Source organism: Salmo trutta, chromosome 14 (genome assembly GCF_901001165.1).
Source record: "Salmo trutta chromosome 14, fSalTru1.1, whole genome shotgun sequence".
In the NCBI taxonomy this organism is placed as follows: Eukaryota; Metazoa; Chordata; class Actinopteri; order Salmoniformes; family Salmonidae; genus Salmo; species Salmo trutta.
In genome coordinates this window covers 72,032,425-72,058,946 of record NC_042970.1, presented here as the reverse complement: position 1 = coordinate 72,058,946, position 26,522 = coordinate 72,032,425, and the positions used below count along the sequence as shown (strand labels likewise).

General features: G+C 43.0%; 2 protein-coding genes across 9 annotated transcripts; both read left to right on the top strand.

The window, feature by feature from the left end:
- Window positions 1–17,644, top strand: LOC115147278 (5-demethoxyubiquinone hydroxylase, mitochondrial). 6 transcript variants are annotated; one of them, XM_029689431.1, is made up of 8 exons: window positions 1–192; window positions 549–730; window positions 985–1,099; window positions 1,358–1,497; window positions 1,941–2,009; window positions 2,556–2,634; window positions 2,981–3,015; window positions 16,702–17,644. In XM_029689431.1, exons 1-6 carry the CDS (start codon window positions 99–101, stop codon window positions 2,631–2,633), a joined length of 678 nt encoding a protein of 225 aa, XP_029545291.1. In that variant the 5' UTR covers window positions 1–98; the 3' UTR covers window position 2,634; window positions 2,981–3,015; window positions 16,702–17,644. The 6 variants fall into 6 exon arrangements, with proteins under 6 accessions (XP_029545291.1, XP_029545293.1, XP_029545289.1 ...); XM_029689433.1 differs by lacking the exon at window positions 16,702–17,644 and adding an exon at window positions 15,130–16,253; XM_029689429.1 differs by lacking the exon at window positions 16,702–17,644 and adding an exon at window positions 12,973–16,003.
- LOC115147277 (carboxylesterase notum2) lies at window positions 2,587–26,171 on the top strand. Of its 3 annotated transcripts, XM_029689426.1 has the most exons (15): window positions 2,587–2,634; window positions 2,981–3,015; window positions 16,755–16,821; window positions 18,340–18,594; window positions 18,854–19,170; window positions 19,702–19,754; window positions 20,581–20,676; window positions 20,881–20,941; window positions 21,229–21,326; window positions 21,432–21,534; window positions 21,979–22,167; window positions 22,380–22,480; window positions 22,747–22,894; window positions 23,619–23,666; window positions 24,586–26,171. In XM_029689426.1, exons 2-15 carry the CDS (start codon window positions 2,984–2,986, stop codon window positions 24,890–24,892), a joined length of 1,875 nt encoding a protein of 624 aa, XP_029545286.1. In that variant the 5' UTR covers window positions 2,587–2,634; window positions 2,981–2,983; the 3' UTR covers window positions 24,893–26,171. The 3 variants fall into 3 exon arrangements, with proteins under 3 accessions (XP_029545286.1, XP_029545287.1, XP_029545288.1); XM_029689427.1 differs by lacking the exons at window positions 2,587–2,634; window positions 2,981–3,015 and having other exon boundaries at window positions 16,751–16,821; window positions 18,521–18,594; XM_029689428.1 differs by lacking the exons at window positions 2,587–2,634; window positions 2,981–3,015 and having other exon boundaries at window positions 16,758–16,821; window positions 18,524–18,594.
- The last annotated feature ends 351 nt before the right edge of the window (window positions 26,172–26,522 follow it).

The following is a 26,522-nucleotide window of genomic DNA, read 5'->3' as shown; positions in this document are numbered from 1 at the left end:
CGCGCCATCTCCACAAGCAGGCACATTTCAATGACAACCTGCATATGTAACATATATTAATTACAGAATAATAGAGCCAAATAACTATTCACTTAACAATGCAGCGAGCCGTTTTTGCACATATTGCATTGCATGACTGGACGCATGTTTTCAGTCCTTTGAGGATACGACAATGTTGTTTGAAGCACAGAGGTAGGCACTCAATGCTCAAAACAAGTCTGCTCAGTGTTCATACATGAATGCTGACCTACGAGTGGCTTAGCCAGTCATATATAATTTGTCAGTGGTCAGTTTCTGTCTTGCTTGCATCCTCATAGCAGCTCAAGTGAGCTTTGCAGCTAGAGCTAGTTATTAGCTAACGTAACGTTAACTAACTTAGCTGGCAATTTCACCTTTTGTTTACATGGTGCTTTTGTAATGGGTGAGACACTTCAGTCGTTATAGCTATGTTGTTCTGCAGAAGAAAGAAAACTGTAATGCAGGTGACATGTTCGACTGCAAAGTAAGATAGCTACATATTTTAATAAACCTTTTCGTCCTGTTTAAAGCACTACCAGTACAGCTCAGTTCTCGGGCATACAGTGTGATACCGCCCCCGTGCGACGAAGCAGAGAAGGCTTTGCTGCACAGTATGTTGCGGGTGGACCACGCAGGGGAATACGGTGCCAACCGCATCTACGCCGGCCAGATGGCAGTGTTGGGAAGGACACAGACAGGACCGCTTATTCAGGTATAGGTAGTCTGCATTACACATGCACAGATGTAGCTACTTTTCTTGCAGACGACAATAGCCTAACTACTTTATTTTTAAATTTTTTAGATGAGTCACTATTGGCTACCATTCCAGTATCCCCAAAGTTAACTTTATGACAACAATTAAAGTGAATGGATGTAATCATGTTGTCAGTGCTTGGTGACCCACAAAAACAAAATGTTAACATTCCAGCATCCTCAATTCTATATTCATCTTCACTATGCTTCAAGGAAATGTGGGATCAAGAGAAGAAGCATCTTGCCAAATTCAATGAGATCCTTGCAGAGAACAGAGTTCGTCCAACGTTGCTGTTGCCTCTCTGGAACATTGCAGGTTTTTTACTAGGTAAGGAACAAGACAGTCAACAGTTGTCACATATGCCTGACAAATTAACAAAGGGAATGGATGTATATTTTACGTTCTAAAATAAGTAGCCTAGATATAATGAATTAAAATGGGTCTGTAGGTAAGTACTTAAAAAGTGCCATTATAATGTATACTGTGTCTGTGAGTTCTGTTGCAATGAGACAATAATCCTATACAACAGAATGATACATATGGTACTCGGGGGATAGACCATATTCTGTTGTGTGTGTCCCCCAGGAGCGGGCACCGCTCTGCTGGGTAAAGAAGGGGCCATGGCCTGTACTGTGGCTGTGGAGGAGAGCATCTCAGAGCACTACAACAGCCAGATCAGAGCCCTCATGGAGGAGGACCCAGACAGATACGTAGAGCTGTTAAAAGTAAGATAAGGAACCCATCCCTCATACCATGGGCCCAGGAGTTTTTCCTGACCAGGAACAACTCTGGGCTCTATCAAGAAAAATTCTGTGCCCCACCTAGGGCTCTTACTTGGGTTACAGTAGCTTCTATAGCCACAAAGTCAGATTCCACAGCCACAAAGTCAGGTCCCACAGCCACAAAGTCAAAATGTAGGCTTTTTGGTCTTTCATTTAAGGTTAGGCATAAGGTTAGCAGTGTGGTTAAGGTTAGGGTAAGTTTTAAAATCAGATTTTAAGAAGAGAAATTGTAGAAATGGGTGGGATTTATGACTTTGTGGCTATAGAAGCAAGTGAGGACCCTCGTACTTTCCTGGTCAGGTAAAACCCTACCCCTATAATTTACTAATGCATACTGTACATTGTCTTGATTTCTGAGTGAATGTGGCCATTTATTTTCCATACAGTTAATAAAGGAATTCCGAGATGATGAGATGGAACATCATGATACAGGACTGGAGCACGATGCTGAATCTGTAAGCCCTCTCACCAACTTTGATCTTTAGGTTTTACTCCATTTAATCCTTTGCTTAAGCTTCTGTTGTTATTCTGTTATTGACAACAGCTATGGCTGGTGGAATGAATCTTATTTGAGTTCAGTTCTAATAATAATGAATCATAAATTTGTTACATTTCTAAAGCGCTTTCCATAGAATCTCAAAGCGCCTCGAGCAAAAATCAAGCAAGCAATATATCATGATTGGTCAATAATGATGTTTTTGTGTTTTGTTGTTGTTGCATAGGGATGTCTCAGTGTTTCCCAGTCTTTTTATGGTGTGGTTTATTGTCCCTAGATCATTATGGGTTTTCCTTTTAAATTTGTTCCATAAAAACAAGGAATTCCGTCTCATTATCTCCCACTCAAATGCTTTGATTCCTCCAAAACTGGGTCATGGTGGGACAGATTGCATGCGGCTTGGGAACACTGTGGTGTTACATTCCTTCACTGTTTACTGTCAAACGTCATATACTTTGAACTCTTCTGATAAAGGTTTTCTTGTGTTTTCTTTCTTTTGGTTTAGCTACCCGGATACAAGCTTTTGAAGAGTGCAATACAACTTGGCTGCACAGCCGCAATATTCGCGTCTCAGCGCCTATAAAGTAATAAATAATTCAGTTTCTCACAGATGTTTTTCTAAATAATATAATGATTTAAGTGATGTAAATGGATATGTAAATTGTATTAGTAAAGTGAACCTGGCTACTTTATACAATGTAATAGTCAGTGCACTTTTCCAAAAAAAGGACTCCCATAAAAAATAGATGTGTTTTTTGTCCAATTGTAACCTAGATGTTGTCATTTACTTCAATGCTAGCACTAACAGCCAAACCATATAGGTACCAGCTCAATGCTGAAACCTCTCTGAGTTGGCATCCTAGAATAAGCAAGTTGTCCTAGAGATATTGGTGGGAAAGTTGGTGTAATTCTACCCTCTGTCTGGTCTAGGTGATGGAGATAGTGTGTTATCCTGCTATACTAAGGTATTGTTATCACTGACAGAGCTGGAACCTACCTTCCTTATCTACTTCATTTTCTAACATAATTGATACTAAGTAATGTACTACATACTGTAATTACCTATCTGTTAGGTTTAATTGTTTGAATGATTAATCACCTTTCCACTGCAACCCCCCCCCCCCCATGCCTTTGTTATTCCCCGAAAGATAAATATCTAACATAGCTCTAACGAGGACATATTGATATTGGCATTGTCACGCCATCACCATACCTTTCAACAAACTATCCTCTTTCACACATTATGTGTCATAAATCACAATGAACAATGGCTTGTCAGTCCAGATGAATGGTTAAGCCTCTTACACAGCTGTTCCAGTACATTAGATCAGAGTGAAAGAAGGATTGACAACTGATGGGTGCTGGCAGGGGGTCTAGCTAATCTATGCTGTTCAGCGCTGTAGAGAAAAGTGTTCCGGTGGTTCAGTTTACTCCCCAGAGACCCCTGTATTGACTATAGGGATTGAAGTGTCCTTATAGTATGTTCTGTACTGACCTAGTGCCTGAGATCTGCCCTAGCCACTTCAGATGCAGTGTATAGTACACATCAGTTAGCACAGAGAGATGTATTGACCTCCATTCCACGTGCAATTACGATAGAATGTAAAGTAGCAAAGAGAGAATACAAAGTAGCTGCGTTGTTGTTGGTGCAACAAAGAGGGTCAAAGGAACATGGTGATATCTTGTTTTTGGCGTATATTATTCTTCGACAGTACCGATCCTACTCTGGCTCTGTGCCTTGTATGCGAGGGTGTCTCTGGCATCCAAGCCACAGCCCACTTATGTGTTTTCTGCCCCTGCCGGCGCATGAACAGCCTGCTGAACTGTGTCTACTTCTGTCGCCCCAGCCAAGGCCCATGAACAGCCCACTGAGCTGTTTTCTGCCCCAATGTCGAGGGACGTGCTTTTGTCTTGACATGAGACTACTGTAGATGTCTGAAAAAAATCTGACAAACTTTAATTTGGAAGTGTAATGTCCCTTTAAACTTCACTAGGCATTGTGTGTGTCAGTGTGTGTTTCGTCACCTGTACCCCAGCTTTTTTCTGCCCCTACTGGCCCAGGAACGGCCCACTGAGGAGTCATTTCTCACTGGGGCCAGGCCGCTGGTTCTCAGGCAGGGAGTTATTTTCCCCAGCATGAGTTCAGAGGAGTTTTTTTTTAGATGGGGTGGGTTTACGTATCAGACCTGACCCTAAAGGTTAACATGCTGTAACTCTGCTCTTTTTGTGCCCTCTGCCTTAAAAATAGCCCCTCCTCCCCTCATGTAATGCACCGAGCGGGCCGGCTGGCACACACCCCAAGATGGACAAAACTACTCAAACGTATTACGAGTCCTATACCGGGAACACTTTGTTTAAACCTTACCCGTCCACCCAGCGTACTATTAGCAGTCCGCGATGACTTATGACGACAGAAACAGAGACGCGCATGTATGTACAGTTGAAGTTGGACGTTTACATACACCTTAGCCAAAAATATTGAAACTCAGTTTTTCACAATTCCTGACATTTAATACTAGTACAAAATCCCTGTCTTTGGTCAGTTAGGATTAGAGGTCGACCGATTATGATTTTTCAACACCGGTACCGATTATTGGAGGACCAAAAAAAGGCCGATGCCGATTTAAAGGGAAAAAGGAGGGGAAAAAAGAACACGTGTATTTGTAATATTGACAATTACAACAATACTGAATGAACAATGAACACTTATTTTAACTTAATATAATACATCAATAAAATCAATTTAGCCTCAAATAAATAATGAAACATGTTCAATTTGATTTAAATAATGCAAAAACAAAGTGTTGGAGAAGAAAGTAAAAGTGCAATATGTGCCATTTAAAAAGCTAACATTTAAGTTCCTTGCTCAGAACATGAGAACATATGAAAGCTGGTGGTTCCTTTTAACATGAGTCTTCAATATTCCCAGGTAAGAAGTTTTAGGTTGTAGTTATTATAGGAATTATAGGACTATTTCTCTCTCTACGATTTGTATTTCATATACCTTTGACTATTGGATGTTCTTATAGGCACTTTAGTATTGCCAGTGTAACAGTATAGCTTCCGTCCCTCTCCTCGCTCCTACCTGGGCTCGAACCAGGATCACATCGACAACAGCCACCCTCGAAGCAGCGTTACCCATGCAGAGCAAGGGAAACAACTACTCCAAGTCTCAGAGCGAGTGACGTTTGATACGCTATTAGCGCGCACCCGGCTAACTAGCTAGCCATTTCACATCGGTTACACCAGCCTAATCTTGGGAGTTGATAGGCTTGAAGTCATAAACAGCGCAATGCATTGCGAAGAGCTGCTGGCAAAACGCACGAAAGTGCTGTTTGAATGAATGCGTACGAGCCTGCTGGTGCCTACCACCGCTCAGTCAGACTGCTCTATCAAATCATAGACTTAATTATAACATAATAACACACAGAAATATGAGCCTTTGGTCAATAATATGGTCGAATCCGGAAACTATCATCTCGAAAACAAAACGTTTTTCCTTTCAGTGACATACGGAACCGTTCCGTATTTTATCTAACGGGTGGCATCCCTAAGTCTAAATATTCCTGTTACATTGCACAACCTTCAATGTTATGTCATAATTACGTAAAATTCTGGCAAATTAGTTCGCAACGAGCCAGGCGGCCCAAACTGTTGCATATACCCTGACTCTGCATGCAATGAACGCAAAATGACACAATTTCACCTGGTTAATATTGCCTGCTAACCTGGATTTCTTTTAGCTAAATATGCAGGTTCAAAAATATATACTTCTGTGTATTGATTTTAAGAAAGGCGTTGATGTTTATGGTTAGGTACAGTTGTGCAACGATTGTGCTTTTTTCGCAAATGCACTTTTGTTAAATCATCCCCCGTTTGGCGAAGTCGGCTGTCTTTGTTAGGAAGAGATAGTATTCACACAGTTCGCAACGAGCCAGGCGGCCCAAACTGCTGCATATACCCTGACTCTGTTGCAGAGGTGACACATTTTCCCTAGTTAAAAGAAATTCATGTTAGCAGGCAATATTAACTAAATATGCAAGTTTAAAAATATATACTTGTGTATTGATTTTAAGAAAGGCATTGATGTTTATGGTTTGAGCAACGTGTACCTAAGCGATTATATGCAACGCAGGACAGGCTAGATAAACTAGTAATATCATCAACCATGTGTAGTTAACTAGTGATTATGATTGATTGTTTTTTATAAGATCATTTTAATGCTAGCTAGCAACTTACCTTGGCTTCTTACTGCATTCGCATAACAGGGAGGCTCCTCGTGGAGTGCAATGTAAAGCAGGTGGTTCGAGCGTGTTTTGTAAGTCGCTCTGGATAAGAGCGTCTGCTAAATGACTTAAATGTAAATGTAATGTAATAGACTAGGTTGCAAGATTGAATCCCCGAGCTGACAAGGTAAAAATCTGTCGTTCTGCCCCTGAACAAGGCAGTTAACCCACCGTTCCTAGGCCATCATTGAAAATAAGAATGTATTCTTAACTGACTTGCCTAGTTAAATAAAGGTTAAAAAAAATTATAAAATTGCCCAAATCAGCGTCCAAAAATACCGATTTCCGATTGTTATGAAAACTTGAAATCGGCCCTAATTAATCGGCCATTCCGATTAATCGGTCGACCTCTAGTTAGGATCACCACTTTATTTTAAGAATGTGAAATGTCAGAATAATAGTAGAGAGAGTGATTTATTTCAGCTTTTATTTCTTTCATCACATTCCCAGTGGGTCAGAAGTTTACATACACTCAATTAGTATTTGGTAGCATTGCATTTAAATTGTTTAACTTGGATCAAACGTTTTGGGTAGCCTTCCACAAGCTTCCCACAATAAGTTGGGTGGATTTTGGCTCATTCCTCCTGACAGAGCTGGTGTAACTGAGTCAGGTTTGTAGGCCTCCTTGCTCGTACACGCTTTTTCAGTTCTGCCTACAAATCTTCTATAGGACTGAGGTCAGGGCTTTGTGATGGCCACTCCAATACCTTGACTTTGTTGTCCTTAAGCCATTTTGTCACAACTTTGGAAGTATGCTTGGGGTCATTGTCCATTTGGAAGACCCATTTTCGACCAAGCTTTAACTTCCTGACTGATGTCTTGAGATGTTGCTTCAATATATCCACATTATTTTCCTACCTCATGATGCCATCTATTTTGTGAAGTGCACCAGTCCCTCCTGCAGCAAAGCACCCCCACAACATGATGCTGCCACCCCCGGGCTTGACGGTTGGGATGGTGTTCTTTGGCTTGCAAGCCTCCCCATTTTCCTCCAAACATAACGATGGTCATTATGTCCAACAGTTCTATTTTTGTTTCATCAGACCAGAGTACATTTCTCCAAAAAGTACGATCTTTGTCCCCATGTGCAGTTGCAAACCGTAGTCTGTTTTTTTTTTATTGCGGTTTTGGAGTAGTGGCTTCTTCCTTGCTGAGCGGCTTTTCAGGTTATGTCGATATAGGATTCGTTTTACTGTGGATATAGATAGTTTTGTACCTGTTTCCTGCAGCATCTTCACAAGGTCCTTTGCTGTTGTTCTGGGATTGATTTGCACTTTTCTCACCAAAGTATGTTCATTTCTAGGAGACAGAATGCGTCTCCTTCCTGAGCGGTATGACGGCTGTGTGGTCCCATGGTGTTTATACTTGCGTACTATTGTTTGTACAGATGAACGTGGTACCTTCAGGTGTTTGGAAATTGCTCCCAAGGATGAACCAGACTACCAGTACACCTCCAATTGACGTAAATTAGCCTATCAGAAGCTTATAAAGCCATGACATAATTTTCTGGAATTTTCCAAGCTGTTTAAAGGCCCAGTCAACTTGGTAAACTTCTGACCCACTGGAATTGTGATACAGTGATTTATAAGTGAAATAATCTGTCTATAAACAATTGTTGGAAAAATTGCTTGTGTCATGCACAAAGTAGATGTCCTAACCGACTTGCCAAAACTATAGTTTGTTAACAAGAAATGTGTGGAGTGGTTGAAAAACGAGTTTTAATGACTCCAACCTAAGTGTATGTAAACTTCCAACTTCAACTGTATGTATATAGGTGAAGTCTTTTTTTTGGCATGATGGGATACACAAACTGACATGGATTGGTTTGCTCTGTGACCTAGTCCCATACCCCCTCCCCTCTTCCTTGGTACTATGTTCTCATGTACCTTTTAATACCTTATGATATCACAGCATAAAGATACAAGTGTACCTATCTGAACCGCCAATGAGTCTCTTTCAGTATTATTAATACTGAAATACCCAAATAGGCTACCCATCATCAATCATAAAGTTCCTTCTTTAGCTCTTGTTGCAAAACAGTCTATAAATGTGAGGGTTGGACAAACAAAGCGTCTCTGCAAGCCGTGCATTTGGCAAACGCTGCTAATAGGCTTACGGATATCTGGCAAGAGAATTGCTAATTAGCTACTAATATACACCAAACAAAAATACACTATAAACGCAACTTCTTCACCTGCGGGATCGTCTGAGACCAGCCACCCGGACAGCTGATGAAACTGGGTTTGCACAACCGAAGAATTTCTGCCCAAACTGTCAGAAACCGTCTCTGGGAAGCTCATCTGCGTGCTCGTCGTCCTCACCAGGGTCTTGACCTGATTGCAGTTCGGCGTCGTAACTGACTACAGTGGGCAAATGCTCACCTTCAATGGTCACTGGCACACTGGAGAAGTGTGCTTTTCATGGATGAATCCCGAATTTCAACTGTACCAGGCAGACAGCGGACACTGTGTATGGCGTTGTGTGGGGGCAAGCGGTTTGCTGATGTCAGCGTTATCAGTGCCCCGTGGTGGTAGGGTCATGGTATGGGCAGGCGTAAGCTACAGACAACAAACACAATTACATTTTATTGATGTTAATTTGAATGCACAGAGATAACGTGACGAGATCCCGAGGCCCATTGTCGTGCCATTCATCCGCTGCAATCACCTCATGTTTCAGCATGATAATGCATGGCCCCATGTCGCAGGGATCTGTACACAATTCCTGGAAGCTGAAAATGTTCTTCCATGGCCTCACCAGATATGTCACCCATTGAGCATGTTTGGGATACTCTGGATCGACGTGTACACAGCATGTTCAAGTTCCCGCTAATATCCAGAAACTTAGCACAGCCGTTGAAGAGGAGTGGGACAACATTCCACAGGCCACAATCATCAGCATGATCGACTCTATGCGAAGGAGATGTGCCGCGCTGTATGAGGCAAATGGTGGCCACACTAGATACTTTTAAGGTATCTGTGACCAACAGATGCATATCTGTATTCCCAGTCATGTAAAATCCATAAATTACGGCCTATTTTATTTAAATTGATTGACTTCCTTTATATGAACTGTAACTCAGTAAAATCTTTGAAATTGTTGCCTGTCGCGGTTTATATTTTCATTTAGTGTATGTGTTTATGACTTTGCAGCTTTGCACATGGTTTTGTGTTTTTGTGCAACAATTAGGAGTTGAATATCATTGGAATAGTGATAATAAACTCAGCAAAAAAAGAAACGTCCTCTCACTGTCAACTGCGTTTATTTTCAGCAAACTTAACGTGAAAACGTTTGTATGAACATAAGATTCAACAACTGAGACATAAACTGAACAAGTTCCACAGACATGTGACTAACAGAAATGGAATAATGTGTCCCTGAACAAAGGGGGGTCAAAATCAAAAGTAACAGTCAGTATGTGGTGTGGCCACCAGCTGCATTAAGTACTGCAGTGCATCTCCTTCTCATGGACTGCACCAGATGTGCTAGTTCTTGCTGTGAGATGTTACTCCACTCTTCCACCAAGGCACCTGTAAGTTCCCGGACATTTCTGGGGGGAATGGCAGGATGAGCCTGCAGGAAGGGTACCACATGAGGGAGGAGGATGTCTTCCCTGTAACGCACAGCGTTGAGATTGCCTGCAATGACAACAAGCACAGTCCGATGATGTTGTGATACAACGCCCCAGACCATGACGGACCCTCCACCTCGGTGTAACACTTCTTTCGACGTTAAACGCGAATCCGACCATCACCCCTGGTGAGACAAAACCGCGACTCATCAGTGAAGAGACATTTTTGCCAGTCCTGTCTGGTCCAGCGACGGTGGGTTTGTGCCCATAGGCAATGTTGTTGCCGGTGATGTCTGGTGAGGACCTGCCTTACAACAGGCCTACAAGCCCTCAGTCCGGCCTCTCTCAGGCTATTGCGGACAGTCTAAGCACTGATGGAGGGATTGTGCGTTCCTGGTGTAACTCAGGCAGTTGTTGCCATCCTGTATCTGTCCCGCAGGTGTGATGTTCGGATGTACCGATCCTGTGCAGGTGTTGTTACACGTGGTCTGCCACTGCGAGGACGATCAGCTGTCCGTCCTGTCTCCCTGTAGCGCTGTCTTAGGCGTCTCACAGTACGGACATTGCAATTTATTGCCCTGGCCACATCTGCAGTCCTCATGTCTCCTTGCAGCGTGCCTAAGGCACGTTCACGCAGATGAGCAGGGACCCTGGGCATCTTTCTTTTGGTGTTTTTCAGAGTCATTAGAAAGGCCTCTTTAGTGTCCTAAGTTTTCATAACTGTGACCTTAATTGCCTACTGTCTGTAAGCTGTTAGTGTCTTAACGACCGTTCCACAGGTGCATGTTCATTAATTGTTTATGGTTCATTGAACAAGCATGGGAAACAGTGTTTAAACCCTTTACAATGAAGATCTGTGAAGTTATTTGGATTTTTACAAATTATCTTTGAAAGACAGGGTCCTGAAAAAGGGATGTTTCTCTTTTTGCTAAGGTTAGTATATTTAGCAGCCTTAGGCTACCTGATGTTGTGGAATGAAATCGTTCCAATAAGCGACAATATGACTATGAGTCCTATCGAGAATGCATGTCCTGCTATTATGGTTCCTAACTCTTCCCATGTCTACGTCCTGTACATTCTTGCCAGGCTTACTAGCTTCAAAATTAAAGAAGATATTTTGGTTTTTACAGACATGACATTTTATCTTTGTCACAGCGAGAAATAAAAAGTATGTTGCATACTGTTTATTGTAACAGGAAGTTACCACCTATAGATAAGCTGCATGAGACAGTTGGGTTCTATCAATAAGATACATGACCCATTTGGTGGGGCTCTGGGGGGGGGGGGGGCTTTTTTGCGACTAAAGTTTGATAGTCACATATTATTTCTGTTCCAGATTAATAGTGTTGACAGCTTTATAGCCAAAATGCAAGTCTTTAAAAAAAGCAACAAGTGCACAACTGCATTTTTGGCACAGCTTTGGGTGACAAACTTGCTGTTAAATAAAAACATGAGTGACGACTCAGTCATGATGCAGGTGTTAATAACAGTTAACCCTAAAACCCAACGTCTAAATTAGCACCTGTTTTCTAAATTAGCAACGATATTCGATAAGCAGTAGGATTTCGTTACGAGTCTACGACTCAAGCAGAAATACATCTTTTTTATGACGCAGCGTAACGTTCTTCATTGACATTTTATATAATATTATGAAGCTATTTTTAGCTTCCAAACATGGCAATCAGGAGAACTGTGGTTGAATTGTTCGGCTTCTTCGCCTACATTCACCTCAGAAGGAATCTGCTGATATATCGACCGAGAAATCAGCAACAAGAATTTGAAAATAGCAATAAAACTCCCGAATGGGACCGTGAATAATCAAGGCTGTAAATTTTGTGCATGTGGACAATATAAATTCATATAAGTCATAAAAGCTTTCGGATGCAGAGCATATTGTTCCTTGACCTAGATCTACAGGGTTGTCCATCACCTGCCTTGGGATAAAATCTGACTGACATTGATCATACGGTGCCATTCTCTCAGCAGGATCACAGTAGAGCTCAGTTCTGAAATCCACACTATCATACTACTAAGAATGTGTGGATATTGGAACATAACCGGAGACTCTTGATATGAAGAAGCCACTCGTTAGGTTAAGACCCTGTTCATTTATTTGTGGATTCAAGAGGCTTCCCAATGGACCGTCTTAAGCTCCTAAAATGTGGTAGAAGTTTTGAGGCGATTGGTATTTTCCAGCCTGCGATATACCTGGTATTTACCTTAATAATAAATAAAAATGTTGTTTCTTTGAGATTATTTGAAACAAAAACAACTTTGTATCAAAATAACATATTCAACTTTCCCATTATGCTGTATGTTGATACTTTTTGGACATTGACTTTTATGCCGAACAAACCTATGCTTCTGATGTTAAATTAAAGGTAGCACCTCCTATCTGTCTTCTTTATCTAAATTTTTCTGGTTAACTTCCGTATTCTTTGTAAAGTTATTGGGTTTTATCTGTTTTAAACATTGAAAAACCAGGTGTGAGTCTTGGTACTGTAATGGGGGTTTTACTGGCATAAGAAAATAATTCACGATTATTTTCAAAGACTGACTGACTTTAAAATTAAACATATATTTTACACATCTTGTAACAGTTGCATTGATAGATTAAGGCTATAACAAGGGCAACTAGCCAATCATATTTTGTTTTGTTTGTATCACAACATCAGTCAGCCCAGTCGGAGAGTCCCTTATTTATTATCAGAGCGTACTAGCACAGATGCTAGCTGTCACGTTACCATAAATTCAAGCAGAATTCCTACGCGGTGTTTGTATGTTCGAATTCTGTTGTTGTTTGTCACAGCATTCATGCCTGCAACCTTTGAGAGCTTCTGAGAAGCGAGGGGCCATTAGCTTGATCTGAGCCAGTGCAGCGCTGAACACAATGCTGTTGGACAGTAGCCAATTCTGTACACAAATTTGGTTGACAAAGTAACAATTTTTAAAAAGATCTATACTGCCTGTTTTAGCTGGACGTGGGAGTGAAAGATGACGAGCGGGGCTCACGTGTTTTTTGAAAGATACCGTACATTCATACATAAACTGACTTCTCTTTCCAGTAAATGGTCAGACTGGTGGGTCCCCTCCCTCTCCCTGTGAAAGCGGGGCTCTAGAAAAGCTGGGCCCACGTGTCCACACAGTGGGGAGCCACAACACATGATGTAAAGAACTGACATCACCTCAGCAGAAATCCCTGATTTACGACCGCCCCGACATGAGAAAGACCGTCATCAACCAGCTCCAGAGAAATCCAGCCAAGGTCATGCTCTGTATCTGGGTTATATGTTGCCTATGAAGCGTTTAGCAGGGTCACATAGTCATAGTGGATGGATGCTGAGGTCAGGGTCAAAATACATTTGAATCTGGCTTAGGGTTCCTTTATAGTGTGACATCATTGCATATTTGTCAATATATATTACATTTTCTAAGATCAGTTACTAGTAATCTTTCACTGTGAGGATTATTACTGGTGAACATAGACTTTGAACTATTGTTATCAAGCATCATCAGACAAGAGTTGAGAATATGGTTGAAATTAGGTTTAATATTAACATGTTACTTTTACAGATTCAGGACATTAACATTAACTCCCAAGACTCCGATAGCTCTCTTATTCATTGGTGGTAGCAATCATTACGTGTGCTTGTCCTCAGCAGCCAGGCCTGGGCAGCTGTGTTGGCAGTTGGCACCCTGTGTTGTGGATCAGCTGGGGAGAGGCTTATGTGAGGGCCAAGGCCCTGCTGTCCTGCTTGCCTCTGAGCGTAGCATGACCCTGCGGGCACATACATCAGCACAGTGACAGGCTGGGTGCTCGGCCGCTCAAGCATGACTCCAAGGCCACGTTGCTGCTCCTCTGTGTCATGAGCCCCAACGACTCTTCAAGCTATTCACTGAAGCATGTCCCCAGGCCCCCCTGGGACCCTGGCAAGAGGACAATGACCTGGGCAACAGGAGACCGTTCATGGTCTCGGCAATACTCTGCTAGTAAGTTTGCAAATACAATTTCTCTGATTAATGGGGTGTTTTTGGTACTAGGTGTGCCACAGGGCTCGGTTCTTCACCCAATTAATAAATACAAAATATTCCTTGACAATGGTGTTTGCTTTCAAAGTTTAATTTGTTTTTACCCTTTTATGGTTTAGTGTATGTTGCGTTAGACATAATTGGTATTTTATTGTGTTTTCATTGAGTTTGTTTTGGTTTATTGGGTGTTTTTTGGTAAATGGTGGGCCACGGCTCGGTTCAAGACCCAATTGATACATTTTTGAAAAAACAGACCAAAGAGGCCTGTTCTTCTGAAGTCATGGAGTTATACCCCCTCTCTCTGTCTTGCCTCGTTCTTTACTCACACTACAGTTGCTAGCTGGAGGATAGGGGGTGTGCAGTTCATCATCTACTGATGAAATCTGTTCTGGCAAAGATGCGCCAGGCACGCAGACGATGGGCTGAGAGGTGGGAGCATTAGATGCACCCCTCTGTGGCCTCTCGCGGACCCACCATACCTATAGGCCTACAGTATATCATGCCACCGTGTCTATGGCCGTTACATTACCCTGCTCCTGAAGCCGATCCCGTTCTCACTGCTATCAGTCCCCTCCATCCATCACTCTGACTGGTTGACAGTTTGCAGAAGGTTGCCACGCAAGGCCTCTAAACACCTGGCTCTAGTCGAGGGCGTTGCCCACTCCACCTGTTAGTCCTCTTTAGTGGCCGTTTCACACTTTGCACCAATCCCGGTCAAGTCCCTTCTGTCGACTGGGCTGATTGAAGGGTGAGTCCTGGCAATGCTGTTTCTCACTGGGCTCCATTGCTCTCCGCTGAGCCCGGCTTTCATACAGCTCGTAAACATGCCGCTCTCCTGGCTCATCAGTCACGGCCCTCTCCCCTCACCAATGCCCTACAACGCTGGTGACAACACTGATATCAGGGTGATGTGGTAGCAGATTGCCAATTTAAGCTCCTGTGTGGTTTGTATGTCACTGCGGCTAGTATTCACACCCACAGAGCTTCTGTATTCTGTCCTCTTACAAGTTGACTTCAAGTTGCTATGAATACTGTTCACCGGCGGACACCCATGTGGCCAGCATATGGTGGGCATTTACTGCCCATGTGCTTGATGTTGAAGTTGTTACCAGTGGGTCATAACCTTTTCTGTGTTGTGGTGTGTCCCCATAAAATGTGGTGTATGTCAATTCTTTGATGCTCTCTGCCGACAGATATTCTAGCTCGCCATCAGCTCACTGACACTGGTGATGACACACATGCTCAGCAGACAAAGTGCCCTGGACCACCCAAGCTTTAGGTGTCTATAGCCTGACCTTGAAGATGCGTAGGGTACGTGAGAAAAAAACAACACAGGGAGAAAGTATGCCTCTTATGTGCTCAGGGGTCAAGCTTCTAACCCTGCTAGTGTTAAGTTCAGCAAGGTCTTTACGGCCTCGGCACATTCTGTGTGAGGTTATGCTAAATGTTTTTCTTTACAAGTAAAGTGCAGTAGGTAATGGAGTAGGTAATGAACCTCGGAGATGTGTGTGTGTGTGTGTGTGTGTCCTCACTGTGGTTTGGGGAGGCTTGGCCCCTGACCTCTAGCTGGTTCAGAGAGTTGAAACCAACATAGGGAGCCGAGAACATTGAATGTGCTTTCGCTATTGATCTGAAGCCCGTCCGTGCGTAAAAAAATGATCATCTGTCGAATCCCATATCAAAGAAAACAAAATAGCAGCAATGCCATCTCGAGCGCTCTGCTCAAGGCGTTCTAGCGAAAAGGTGATAGATTTACAACAAGTTTTTTCTTTAGTTTCTCAGCTATTTGAGGTATCTGTTAAACAGATTGTTGCATTGATTTCTGGGAAGACAGATGGTTGTGTGCATGCTTTCAAGACGACCGAAGGAATGAAGAAATTGTTCAGCTCAGTAGATCAAGTTCAGAATAGCAGTGTCATTAGATTTCATTTTATTGTTTCGACACATACGTTCTCGCAGACATATTTTCACGTATGTTCCTTCTGGCATAACTTGAAAGTAAAGAAAATGCTTTAGAAGAAGCTTTCTATTGAGAAGTGAGAATGTGAATCAGAATGAGATAAAAAATAAAAAAAACTTTCTAGAACATGCCAAAGCAATAAGACTAACTATAAATGTCTGATTTTATACATAACATTTAGTTTATGAGACACACCAACATTTCTGGATATAATTGATGTCATTTCTGGATATAATTGATGTCCTTGACTAATAATGTCCTGTACTATGTATTATGTCATGTTTATGTGGACCCCAGGAAGAGTAGCTGATGCTTTTGCAGCGGCTAATGGGATCCTAATAAACACCAGTACCAAAATACCAACATTTCTGGATATAGTTTCTGTGTTGTAGATACACCTGGATTACTGCCTGCTGTAACTGTTTGGTGTATAGTGTGCAAACACAGCACAACCCTTAGCCGTTTAGATAAAGGTACCCGGCGCTCAGTTAAAGGAATAGTGAGAGTGTTTTGTAGGTAGTCGAAACGCTAATGGTCTAGGCTGCCTAGTGCTGCGATCAATGCTTTTGTGTCAAATATCGTATGTAACTATCCCATGCCTCTCTCCAAGTCCCCAGCCCCAGTCCCAAAATCCCCAGCCCCTATCAAAGTCCCTTAACCCCAGCCTCTCTGCTGTCTCTCCCAGTCCCAGGGCCTCATTAAAGGACTTGATTGACACGTCAGGATGGTGTGCATTTCATTGATGAGAATTTTAGAGGCCGGGCTCGTGAACTTCTTCTGTACTGATCAGTACGTCACCCCACAGCTATCCCAGGGAGGACGTGAGATCGGTTTCAAATACCCTGCCTCTTCCCTCAGTGGCAAACCTTCTGTCCTGTCCAGGAGCCCCCAGCCCAACCTGGCCCCCACAGGAGCACAGCGAAAGGTAAAGCAGCTCGCAGCCGGTCGACTGCCGCCATATCGTGTAGAACTTGGATTTACTTCTGTACTGTGCGTATGCTGAGATCTGTAATAAATGACTTGAGAATATATTGCATAGGGTGTAAAGGGGATTTGGGAATTTTACTGCTTAATGTTTTATTTTTTCAACAAATATTTGCCTGGAAATAATATAGGAAGATATTGCGGTCACAGTGGGTACTTTTCGGTGCTTCTGTAAACAGATTTGGTAACTACCAAATTATACATAACGTTTCTTGCTTTAACGAATCCCAAAGAAACAAATTATTATTATTATTAGTAAACAATAATGTTATAGCTTTACCCTATGTTATTTATATGTAAATACAGAGCCAGATAATATATGCACTGTAAAATAATCCACAACCCTCAATTGTTTTATCTCTCAATTTCCTGATGATTATCCTTATATTTGTTGTAATATGGGTTATTGTGGGTCTTTAACTGTCACTTGTCCTATTCAAGTCTCACACAATATAGGCTACCCCAGCAGGTGCAGTAATAACAGCAACAGTGATTTATACTCTAGACAGTTATATTTCAAGCATTGTTTCAGAGTGTTTCAAGCCAGACAATGTTTTAAGATGAATAACCCTTCACGATTAGAAAAGGTTTTGATGGCAGTGTTTTGCACGCAATGCTGTTTGGATGGCTTTAGCTCGATGCTTTGCATTTTAATTCTCTGTCATAGAATGATGATGAGTTTGACTAAAAGTAAAATATATACATAGCAAATTCAATTGCACAGATTGTAAACTTTTAATCAATAAAATACTTTTATATACTATTAACATTAATAGCCTTCATTCAACACATGTTATTTTCTTATTGTTCTGTTTAAACGTTTTACTGTAGTGGATTGATTTAGCAGTTTTATGAAAGCAAAGTAAAACACATATACTTAGCTACAGTCCACTTCACATAACTGTTATTGCTGTCATGTGTTTACCAACACATTTCCTCCAGTTGGCAAATTGAACATTTGAGGTACAAAGGATAAAGTGCAGCTTGATAAACATTAATTTAGAGCTTCTATCTATATCATTAAGCTGGAAACCCATCGCTCAACAAGACAACCACAACGTGCTTTTGCCACGTGCATCAACCACTCTATACCCTGGTGTATGTCCTCTGGATCTTTCAACATGAGGTCAACACACAGGAGTTATGCGGTCTTGTCGGAGTGTGTTTGAGCTTTGTGCTCTACTGACCTGCGGGGTACATGGCACCCAAAAGGATTATGCTGCAGATATTCCAGCCATGTAGGTGTTTAAATCAAAGCACAGGCGAACAGAGGGTAGAGGGGTGGATGAGAGGAGGGGAGAGTAAGGGGTGAGGGAGGTATAGTGTTTTCTTGTTGTGGGACTGGGTCAGGTGGGTGGATGTGTGGGTGTGGGTCGGTAGTGGGTGGGGGTGCTTGAAATATGTCCAGCAGAACGTATGTTATCTTTTCTCCTCGCCACTAACCATCCAACACCCTCAGCGTGTCGTCACATATCACAGTCAGAACCTGGCGGCAGCTCAATGGGAATGCTGGGAAATAGGATCCATATGGTGGCGCTATAAAGTGCACCGCCAACCCAGAGCCTTTACCAAAAACTGGCCACGCCGTCCTCAACGCCAGCATCCATTCACCTACAGTCTCTCCTCACCTGTCTCCTCAGTAGCACCGCTGCTCTGTTTTGCCCAAGGATCCTTCCTCACACGTGACCTTCTTCAGGACTGGATACTGAGACGGGTATGTTGATTTTCTGTGGAATTGAATGGATCCTGATTGTTATTGATCATTGCTTTAATCTCTTTTAACTTTTGAAAAGGATGTTTGGTATTTTAAGTCAATTTGCCTAACATATCATTAACCTTCATTCGTTTTGCAATGCTGGCGCCCAATTACTCTAAACCAAACTGCATCTCTCGCCTATACCATTGAGTAAGGATGGCGTGTTTCAGTGTCTATAAGTTGAGTGTTTTATGTAGCATGTTTTGTGCTCTCTTAGGCTGGATTGACTATGAAGATCCTGGGCCATGTGGTTTTCCTGCTGCTCATAGGGGAGATTTGTTGCCAGAACAACCGCAATGCCAAACCTAGTGGCAAGTCATCTAAGAAGAACCAGAACCAGGGGGCCGAGGCAGCCCAGTCGGCCCCAGAAGATGAGCCCCATCCTGGGCCAGTGGAGTCGGGCAGGGAGGGTAACTCTGGAGGTCGGGCGGCAGCCCAGCAGTCAGCTTCACAGAACAACAAGGCTTCAGATGATATGAAGCTGCATGTCCTCAAGAACACTCAGGTCACGTGCAACGATGGAACAGCGGCAGGGTAAGATGCTCTGGAAAACTATTTATGGAGGCAAATGATGGCTGTTTAGATAATAAAAAAGCTCTAGAGATTGTCTTATGTCCTAAGTACAATCTATCAATTTTAGAAAAAATGGATGTGATAAGGAATCATATAGTGCCGTGAAACACTGAAATAACTATTCAGTTGTTCATGTTTTTGTATTTATCAGTGCTATTACAGCTGTTATTACACTGTAATGTGTTTTGATATTAGATACAGTAGTAATCTAGTCCTCAGCTGTCAGCTATCTAAGTTGGTGACGGCAAGTGGTAAATGGTTTTAATTACTATCAAAGGACTTTGAATTAGAGTTTGTGGTTGAACTTTGAAGAAATAAAAGAATTCAGGAATTGTCACATACTTTATGGTACTTAGCATCATTTTTTTGATAAGGAGTTACAATGATGAGTGATTATGGTTGGAGGATCGGCCAACACATGACCCTATATAGCAGTGTTCTCTAGGTTTCACCATTCACAGCCCTTCATCCGTGTTTATTTGTGCTCCACAGGTTTTACCTAAAGGAGTTCAAAGGGAGTAAGCGATGGCTGATATTTCTGGAAGGTGTGTATTTTAAACTCCTCTGGTTAATTTGATCTTGAGAGGTCAGCGCGTGGCATGTTTGCGTGACGCCCTCATCGGCATCTGGACCGGTGGTCATCTCCTTTCCCTTTTTCGTCTTTTTCGGCGGCTATCTGTCACTCTGATTGGACGCCTCCTCTGGCATTCACCCGTCAATCACTATGACATATTTATGAGGATTGCGTTGTGACATCACACGTGTATTCTGAGACCTAGAACCGGATGTGTCACATCCTCTAAGAACAAACGTTTCAGCAGGTTGAAATGTCCCAACGTACATATCCTACATCAGAGGTACTTTGCTGTTGGATACAGGTAAACAAGTACCAAGATGTCCACTCTTTTATACGGCAAGTATCTGATTAGGTCACAAATGCCACAGTTTGTTAATTTGCGTATTTTCTCAGCAGGTGGTATGGCTCCAAAAGACTTGACTTACATTGTATTTACATTTTAGATATGCATATAAGCATAGGTATGGTTAAGATTATAGCTCAACCATTAATGGACCCCAGGTGGGATTTTAGGAAGAAGTTACATAATAGCTACCAATTTATATCCCTGCCGTTTCTATTCAACAGTCCATTGCCATACATGTGCATCAGACCCCACAGACACTCCCTCAGTTCTGAAGCCTGGCCAGAGGCTAGCAGATGGAGCTACAGGTGGATGCCTCAGTTACCCTCCCTCTCCCATTCCTCCCAACCCCCATTCCTCTCAGGCCTCTGAAATGGGCTAACAAGGGGGTCTCCCTTTCTGAGCTTCTGAAACCGGATGTGAGAAGCTAATATTAGTGTCTTATTTTTAGGCGGTTGGTGCTGCTACAACAAAGACTCCTGCGATACCAGATATAAAAATATCCCGCGACTCATGACCTCATCCGACTGGCCCCAAACGCGCAAAGGTAGGTAGGGGTCCTTCTGTTTTAGAATGCATCCTCCTCATCCATCATACATGTTTTACATGGGCGTCCATGTTTGGTCCCATTCCCAATATACATTGTGTCATGGGTTGTTGATTGTCATATGACATCAGTGTTGTGTCCTACTGTATGTCCAATGAGAGGCCACCACTGTCTCTGCTTGACTTTCTATTGGTTGCTTTACAGGAAGTGGAATATTGTCAGCCCAGGCGGAAGAAAACCCTCATTGGTATAACACTAATATTGTGTAAGTATGCTTGTTAACACGCTGGTTATTGTATGTTACCGGTACATGTTGTCCTACATACTGTACTGCTCATACTGTACTGCTAACTGAAGTTCTCAGGATCTGTGTGATTGAAGAAGCCAACTGCAGGCTGAGATGATGAATATCAAACATGACAGGTTGCTTCACAATGAGGGATGGACCTCTGATGTAGATGCCATTAATACTATTACATATATACATGAATACATGTGCGTGCGCGAGTGAGTGAGTGGCTCTGACCCAGCTGTGTATCTCCTCTTCTGCAGATTCATCCCGTACTGCTCCAGCGACGTGTGGAGTGGCACAGGGCCCACAGCCACCAAGGAGAAGAGAGGCCCGGGAAAAGAGAAGGAGAAAGATGCCAGTAGGTCCTCTCACCACCAGCAGATCCTCATTATTTTCCTCAACCCCAAAGCCATTTCAATACGGTGGTTTGTTCTATTGATTGCATATCTATGTTTCCCTCCAGTTGAGTATACCTTCATGGGTTCCCTGATCATCCGTGAGGTCATCAAAGACCTAGTCCCTAAAGGCATCAAACAGGCCAAGGTTGTCATGCTGGCTGGCACAAGGTGAGTTCCTCTCCTCTGCTTTGGGATTGTTCCCAATCTAGCCCCGTTGTCTGGCACCGTCTGTCTCCGCTACCCATCGCCACACACTCACACACATTGACAGAGTGAGTCTATTTTAGGACGTCCTGTAACTGTTGTTTACCATAAAGATGTTTACGAGCTCTGCTGTCCTGTATTGGCCGTAGAGTTTGGGACAATGACATAATGTCTATTAGGGGCCTCTTCCATAAAGGAGGACACAGTTCTGGATATTCTTCCCAGGTTAGCAACATGTTTGGTGGGACACCCTGAGGACTAAAACAAGAACACGCAGTTAAGTCTGACTGTGACAGCATAGCATTAATGTGGCTAGCTGTCGGCCATTTTGGCTCCAATTGGCAGTGTGCCAATGCGGGGAAACGGTCACAGACAGACTTTTTACCCAGTTTCTTTGCTCCCCTGCAGTGCTGGAGGGACGGGAGTGCTACTGAACATTGAGAGGGTGTCCAGTCAGCTGGAGCAGCTGGGGGCAGAGGCCCAGGTTCGAGGCCTGGTGGATTCGGGCTGGTTCCTGGAGAGTAAACAGCAGAGGGTTCCTGACTGCCCAGACAGTGTCTCCTGCTCACCTGTAGATGCCATCAAGAGAGGACTCAAGTAAAGCATATCTGTCTCTCTCCCTTCAGCTTATCCATGTCTCTATGACCTTATAATGACAGATGCCCTGAACAAAGCATTGCATCTCATCACACTTGTAGCTATATTTCCATTGGCTTGAAGTTCACCAATCATTTTAGCATATAACAGTTGCCCTGTCTATGTTCAATGCGCACTGGAAGCCATTTTTCTTCCAATGGCTGTTTTCTTAGGCTGTGGAACGGGGTGGTCCCAGACAAGTGTCGGCAGCAGTACAAGAAAGGAGAGGAGTGGCAGTGCTTCTTCAGCCACAAACTCTACTCCTCCCTGACCTGTGAGTGTCTTTACTACCTACCATCATCTTGTAAGAATGTATCTTTCATCTATCAAAGCTGAAGGGTCGTGAATCAGAATGCTAGTAAACTTTATGCCCATCATGTTACCCATCAAGATACCAATAAATGTTACGTCCCTCATGTTACTCAATAAAACACAAGCAACACCCTAACTCTGTTCTCATAGTGTGTGTGTGTGTGTGTGTGTGTGTGTGTGTGTGTGTGTGTGTGTGTGTGTGTGTGTGTGTGTGTGTGTGTGTCATAGCCCCTCTGTTTGTGGTGCAGTGGCTGTTTGATGAGGAGCAGCTGAGGGTGGAGAATATCTACCTGGGGGGTCAGACCCTGTCAGAACAGCAGTGGACCTACATGCAGAACCTGGGAAAGGATATCAAGAACTCACTCAAAGATGTCACGTAAGTGTGCAGCTGCAGCGACGGGAGTGACTGTGGAATGTGGTAGACAGCTGAGATTGAGAATGATCCATGACATATAGGCCAAGAATTCACAAAACCTACGTTTCGTGATCAAAACAAGTAAGAGCACCTTCCTAATATTGAGTTGCACCCCATCACCTCTTGCCCTCAGAACAGCCTCAATTCGTCAGGGCATGAACTCTACAAGGTGTCGAAAGCGTTCCACAGGGATGCTGGCCCATGTTGAGTCCAATGCTTCCCACAGTTCTGTCTAGTTGGCTGGATGTCCATTGGGTGGTGGACCATTCTTGATACACGCAAACCCAGCAGTGTTGCAGTTCTTGACACACTCAAACCGGTGTGTTTTTTTGTCACCTACTACCATACCCTGTTCAAAGGCACTTAAATGTTTTGTCTTGCCCATTCACCCTCAATGGCACACTTACACAAACCATGTTTACATTTTCTTAAGGCTTAAAAAAAGTAATTAACCTGTCTCCTCCCATTCATCAACACTGATTGAACTGGATTTAACAAGTGACATCAATAAGTCATGGAAAGACCAGGTGTTCTTAATGTTTTGTACTGTCAGTGTATACTATTGATCAGCTGAAATGGAAAATTAGCAAAAATGAATCAACAGCAATATTCTCCACATGTTCCCAACACTATCAAATATGTCACGCTGCTCAGTGCTGACGTAATGCTGTGATGTGTGTTGCAGGGCTGTGTTCGCACCCTCCTGCCTGTCCCACACATTGATCACTAAAAGGTAAGGACATCTGACTCCCTGGGGGCCTGAAAAGCACATCCACGGTCCCCTCTACCCCTCACCCCTACGCTGACCCATCTCTACCCAGTGAGCTCATGCTACTCTTTTTGTGTAGCTCGTTCATCAAACTGCATTCTGCGTGTCACACAATGAATGACATTTCACACTTTCACTAACCCCCCCGCACGCTTTCCACACACACACATACACACACACACAAACGCACCCACCCACCCACACCCGCACGGACGCACACACACACACACCCACCCACCCACCCACCTACATACACACAAACGTGCACAAACAAACTCAGCCCTTTAAGCAAGCAAACACATACACACACACACACACACTCATAAAATCACGCACACTTAACACACACACCTCTCCAGCTGGACATGGGGTCAGTGACAGGGCAGAAGGTGGAGCCTATGTTACGGTAAAGGGCAGGGTTGGAGATGGGAGGAGTGATTAGCTCAGGGTGTAGGGGAGGAGCTGGTTGCCTAATCATACTAGCGTGAGGTAGGTGGATCATATTTTCACAGTTTTGTAATCTAATGCAGGTCTATGTTGATGGTAGTTATGGTGGTGGTGTTGGAGGCTGGACACAAGGAGGGCACAGCTGGGGAACCAATTGAGACGCAGCCTGCCAAGGCAAACTGCTTGTGAGAAGATACAGGGCTCAAGTGGCACAACACGCTCTCTCTCTTCTCACAGTTACCTACTTCAATCATCTCCCCTTTCTCTGGCACCCATTCACTCCCTCTCCTCTCTCTCTCTCTCTCTCTCTCTTTCTCCTTCCCTCTTGCTATCTCCCTCCCCTTCTCTCTCTCTTTCTCCCTCCCCCCTCTCTCTCTCTCCTGCCCTCTTGCTATCTCCCTCCCCCTCTCCTTCTCTCCCTCGTTCTTTATATTAGTAACTGGATGACGTTTCAAGTCAAAGGCACCTCCCTGCCCCGGGCTCTGCAGTGCTGGGATAAGAGTTTCCAAGAAGCCAACCGTAACAGCAAGACCCCCCTGAAGGGCTGTCCCTTCCACCTGATCGACACCTGCCACTGGCCCCAGTGCAACCCCACCTGCCCAGCCTTGGTGGACCAGGCCACCCAGCAGGAGCTCACCCTGCTCCAGATGTTAGTGGGCATGGGCCTGGACCTCCAGAAACTAGGCCTGGACCTCAGGAGGGACAGTAGCTCTATAACTAGCATGGTCAGTAACGGTGGCTAAGACAAGGAGTATAGAAGCCCACTCTCTGGCTTAGTAAAGGGACATTTTTTATGAGTTATGACGTAACCATGAAAGGTACAGAATCTGGTTACTTCTCTTGTGCCGCTCAGTCATTCCATTGTGCTCCACTGTTACTATGCCATCTTGACCGGTGGGTATGTCACTGGGCTTACAGTATGTCTGTCTGTAACGTTACAGTTTGCCTCCAGGGTCCCTCTCCTGGACAGTTTAAAGAGGGGAGGGGAGTGATTCCAGTTTACCCCTGGGTTGTGTCTCACATTTGATTTGATTCAAGGAAGAACGAGGAGTGTCAGGTTCCTGTAGCTAACCAGTCAGACACCAAACCTGCAACACACTTTCACCCAACTATATGTACTATACAAATCTTCAACAACATTTTGTGAAGTGAATCATACTGCTTTTGAGGATTTTTGAATAAGCTATTGGCACATTTTATCATCTTGCCAACATAGGACTGGTACAGTATTCAGAGGAAATTATATTTTAATGTAGATGGTTGACTGGAAGGATATATTATATGAGTCTGCTATTTTAGATCCATGTCCAAGCTCAAACACTGCCAGAGAATGAAGGACTGTCTTGCAAGGACACTTGCAGTGCCTAGACCATTCTCTAGCTTTTATTGAATGTGTTCTACACACACACACACACACACACACACACACACACACATACACACACACACACACACACACACACACACACACACAGCCTACAGTTTATATTGCCCACATTTCTACTGCTGCTGCAATTACAACGTTGACTTTTTATATATATATATGATATGCATGTGAAGTAAGCGATGTTTGATCTTGCAAAAGTGGCCCAAATGAAGAGTAATTGTCATTTATAATATTGTATATTATCAAGAGAAGGTCGTGCCCATCTCTTCTTTCTTTGAGTTTACCGTGAAGTGTGTTTGAACCTAATGTATCTTCCCATGGACCCTTTTAAGTGATGTTTCCTCTTCAAAAACACTGTAGTTGATACTACTCAGCTAGTGTGTCATGTACTGTAATATCTACATAATTTACACCATTAAAGGTTCATTTAATGTGATTATATCTAATCTATTGTATGGTAATTATAGTCAGAATTGTTTGATTTGCTACCGTTTTAAATTGTATGTAATGAACCCTATTTTGCTTGAAATATTTACCTTGTAAACAGAACTATAACTTGACAGGCATTATATAGTGGATGTATGTTGAATTGAATACAGAACAATAAATAAAAGGTTGGATTATCCTTGAAAACCTGTTCAGAGTGAGCTTTGTTACTTTTTCTTTGATTGAACCTCCTGTCATTAAATCATTATTTTCAATTCGTCCTCAAATTCTAAAGCTCTGAGATTAAAGAAAAACCTCCATGTTTCAATAAAGCATAATCTACTCGGTAGGCCTACTGGTAAAACATCATACTGTATTTATTTCCCACACTCCAACCACTAGTTGGCGATCGTTTAGATTTAAACCAAAGCCCCACATAAGATACTATAGTTTGAAAAGGGATTACAGACTCCCCAACTACTACTGTAAATATGAAAAAAGAGACATCAGAGATGTTTCAGAAAGACTGTAATATATTTTGGACGTTTACATTTTCTTAC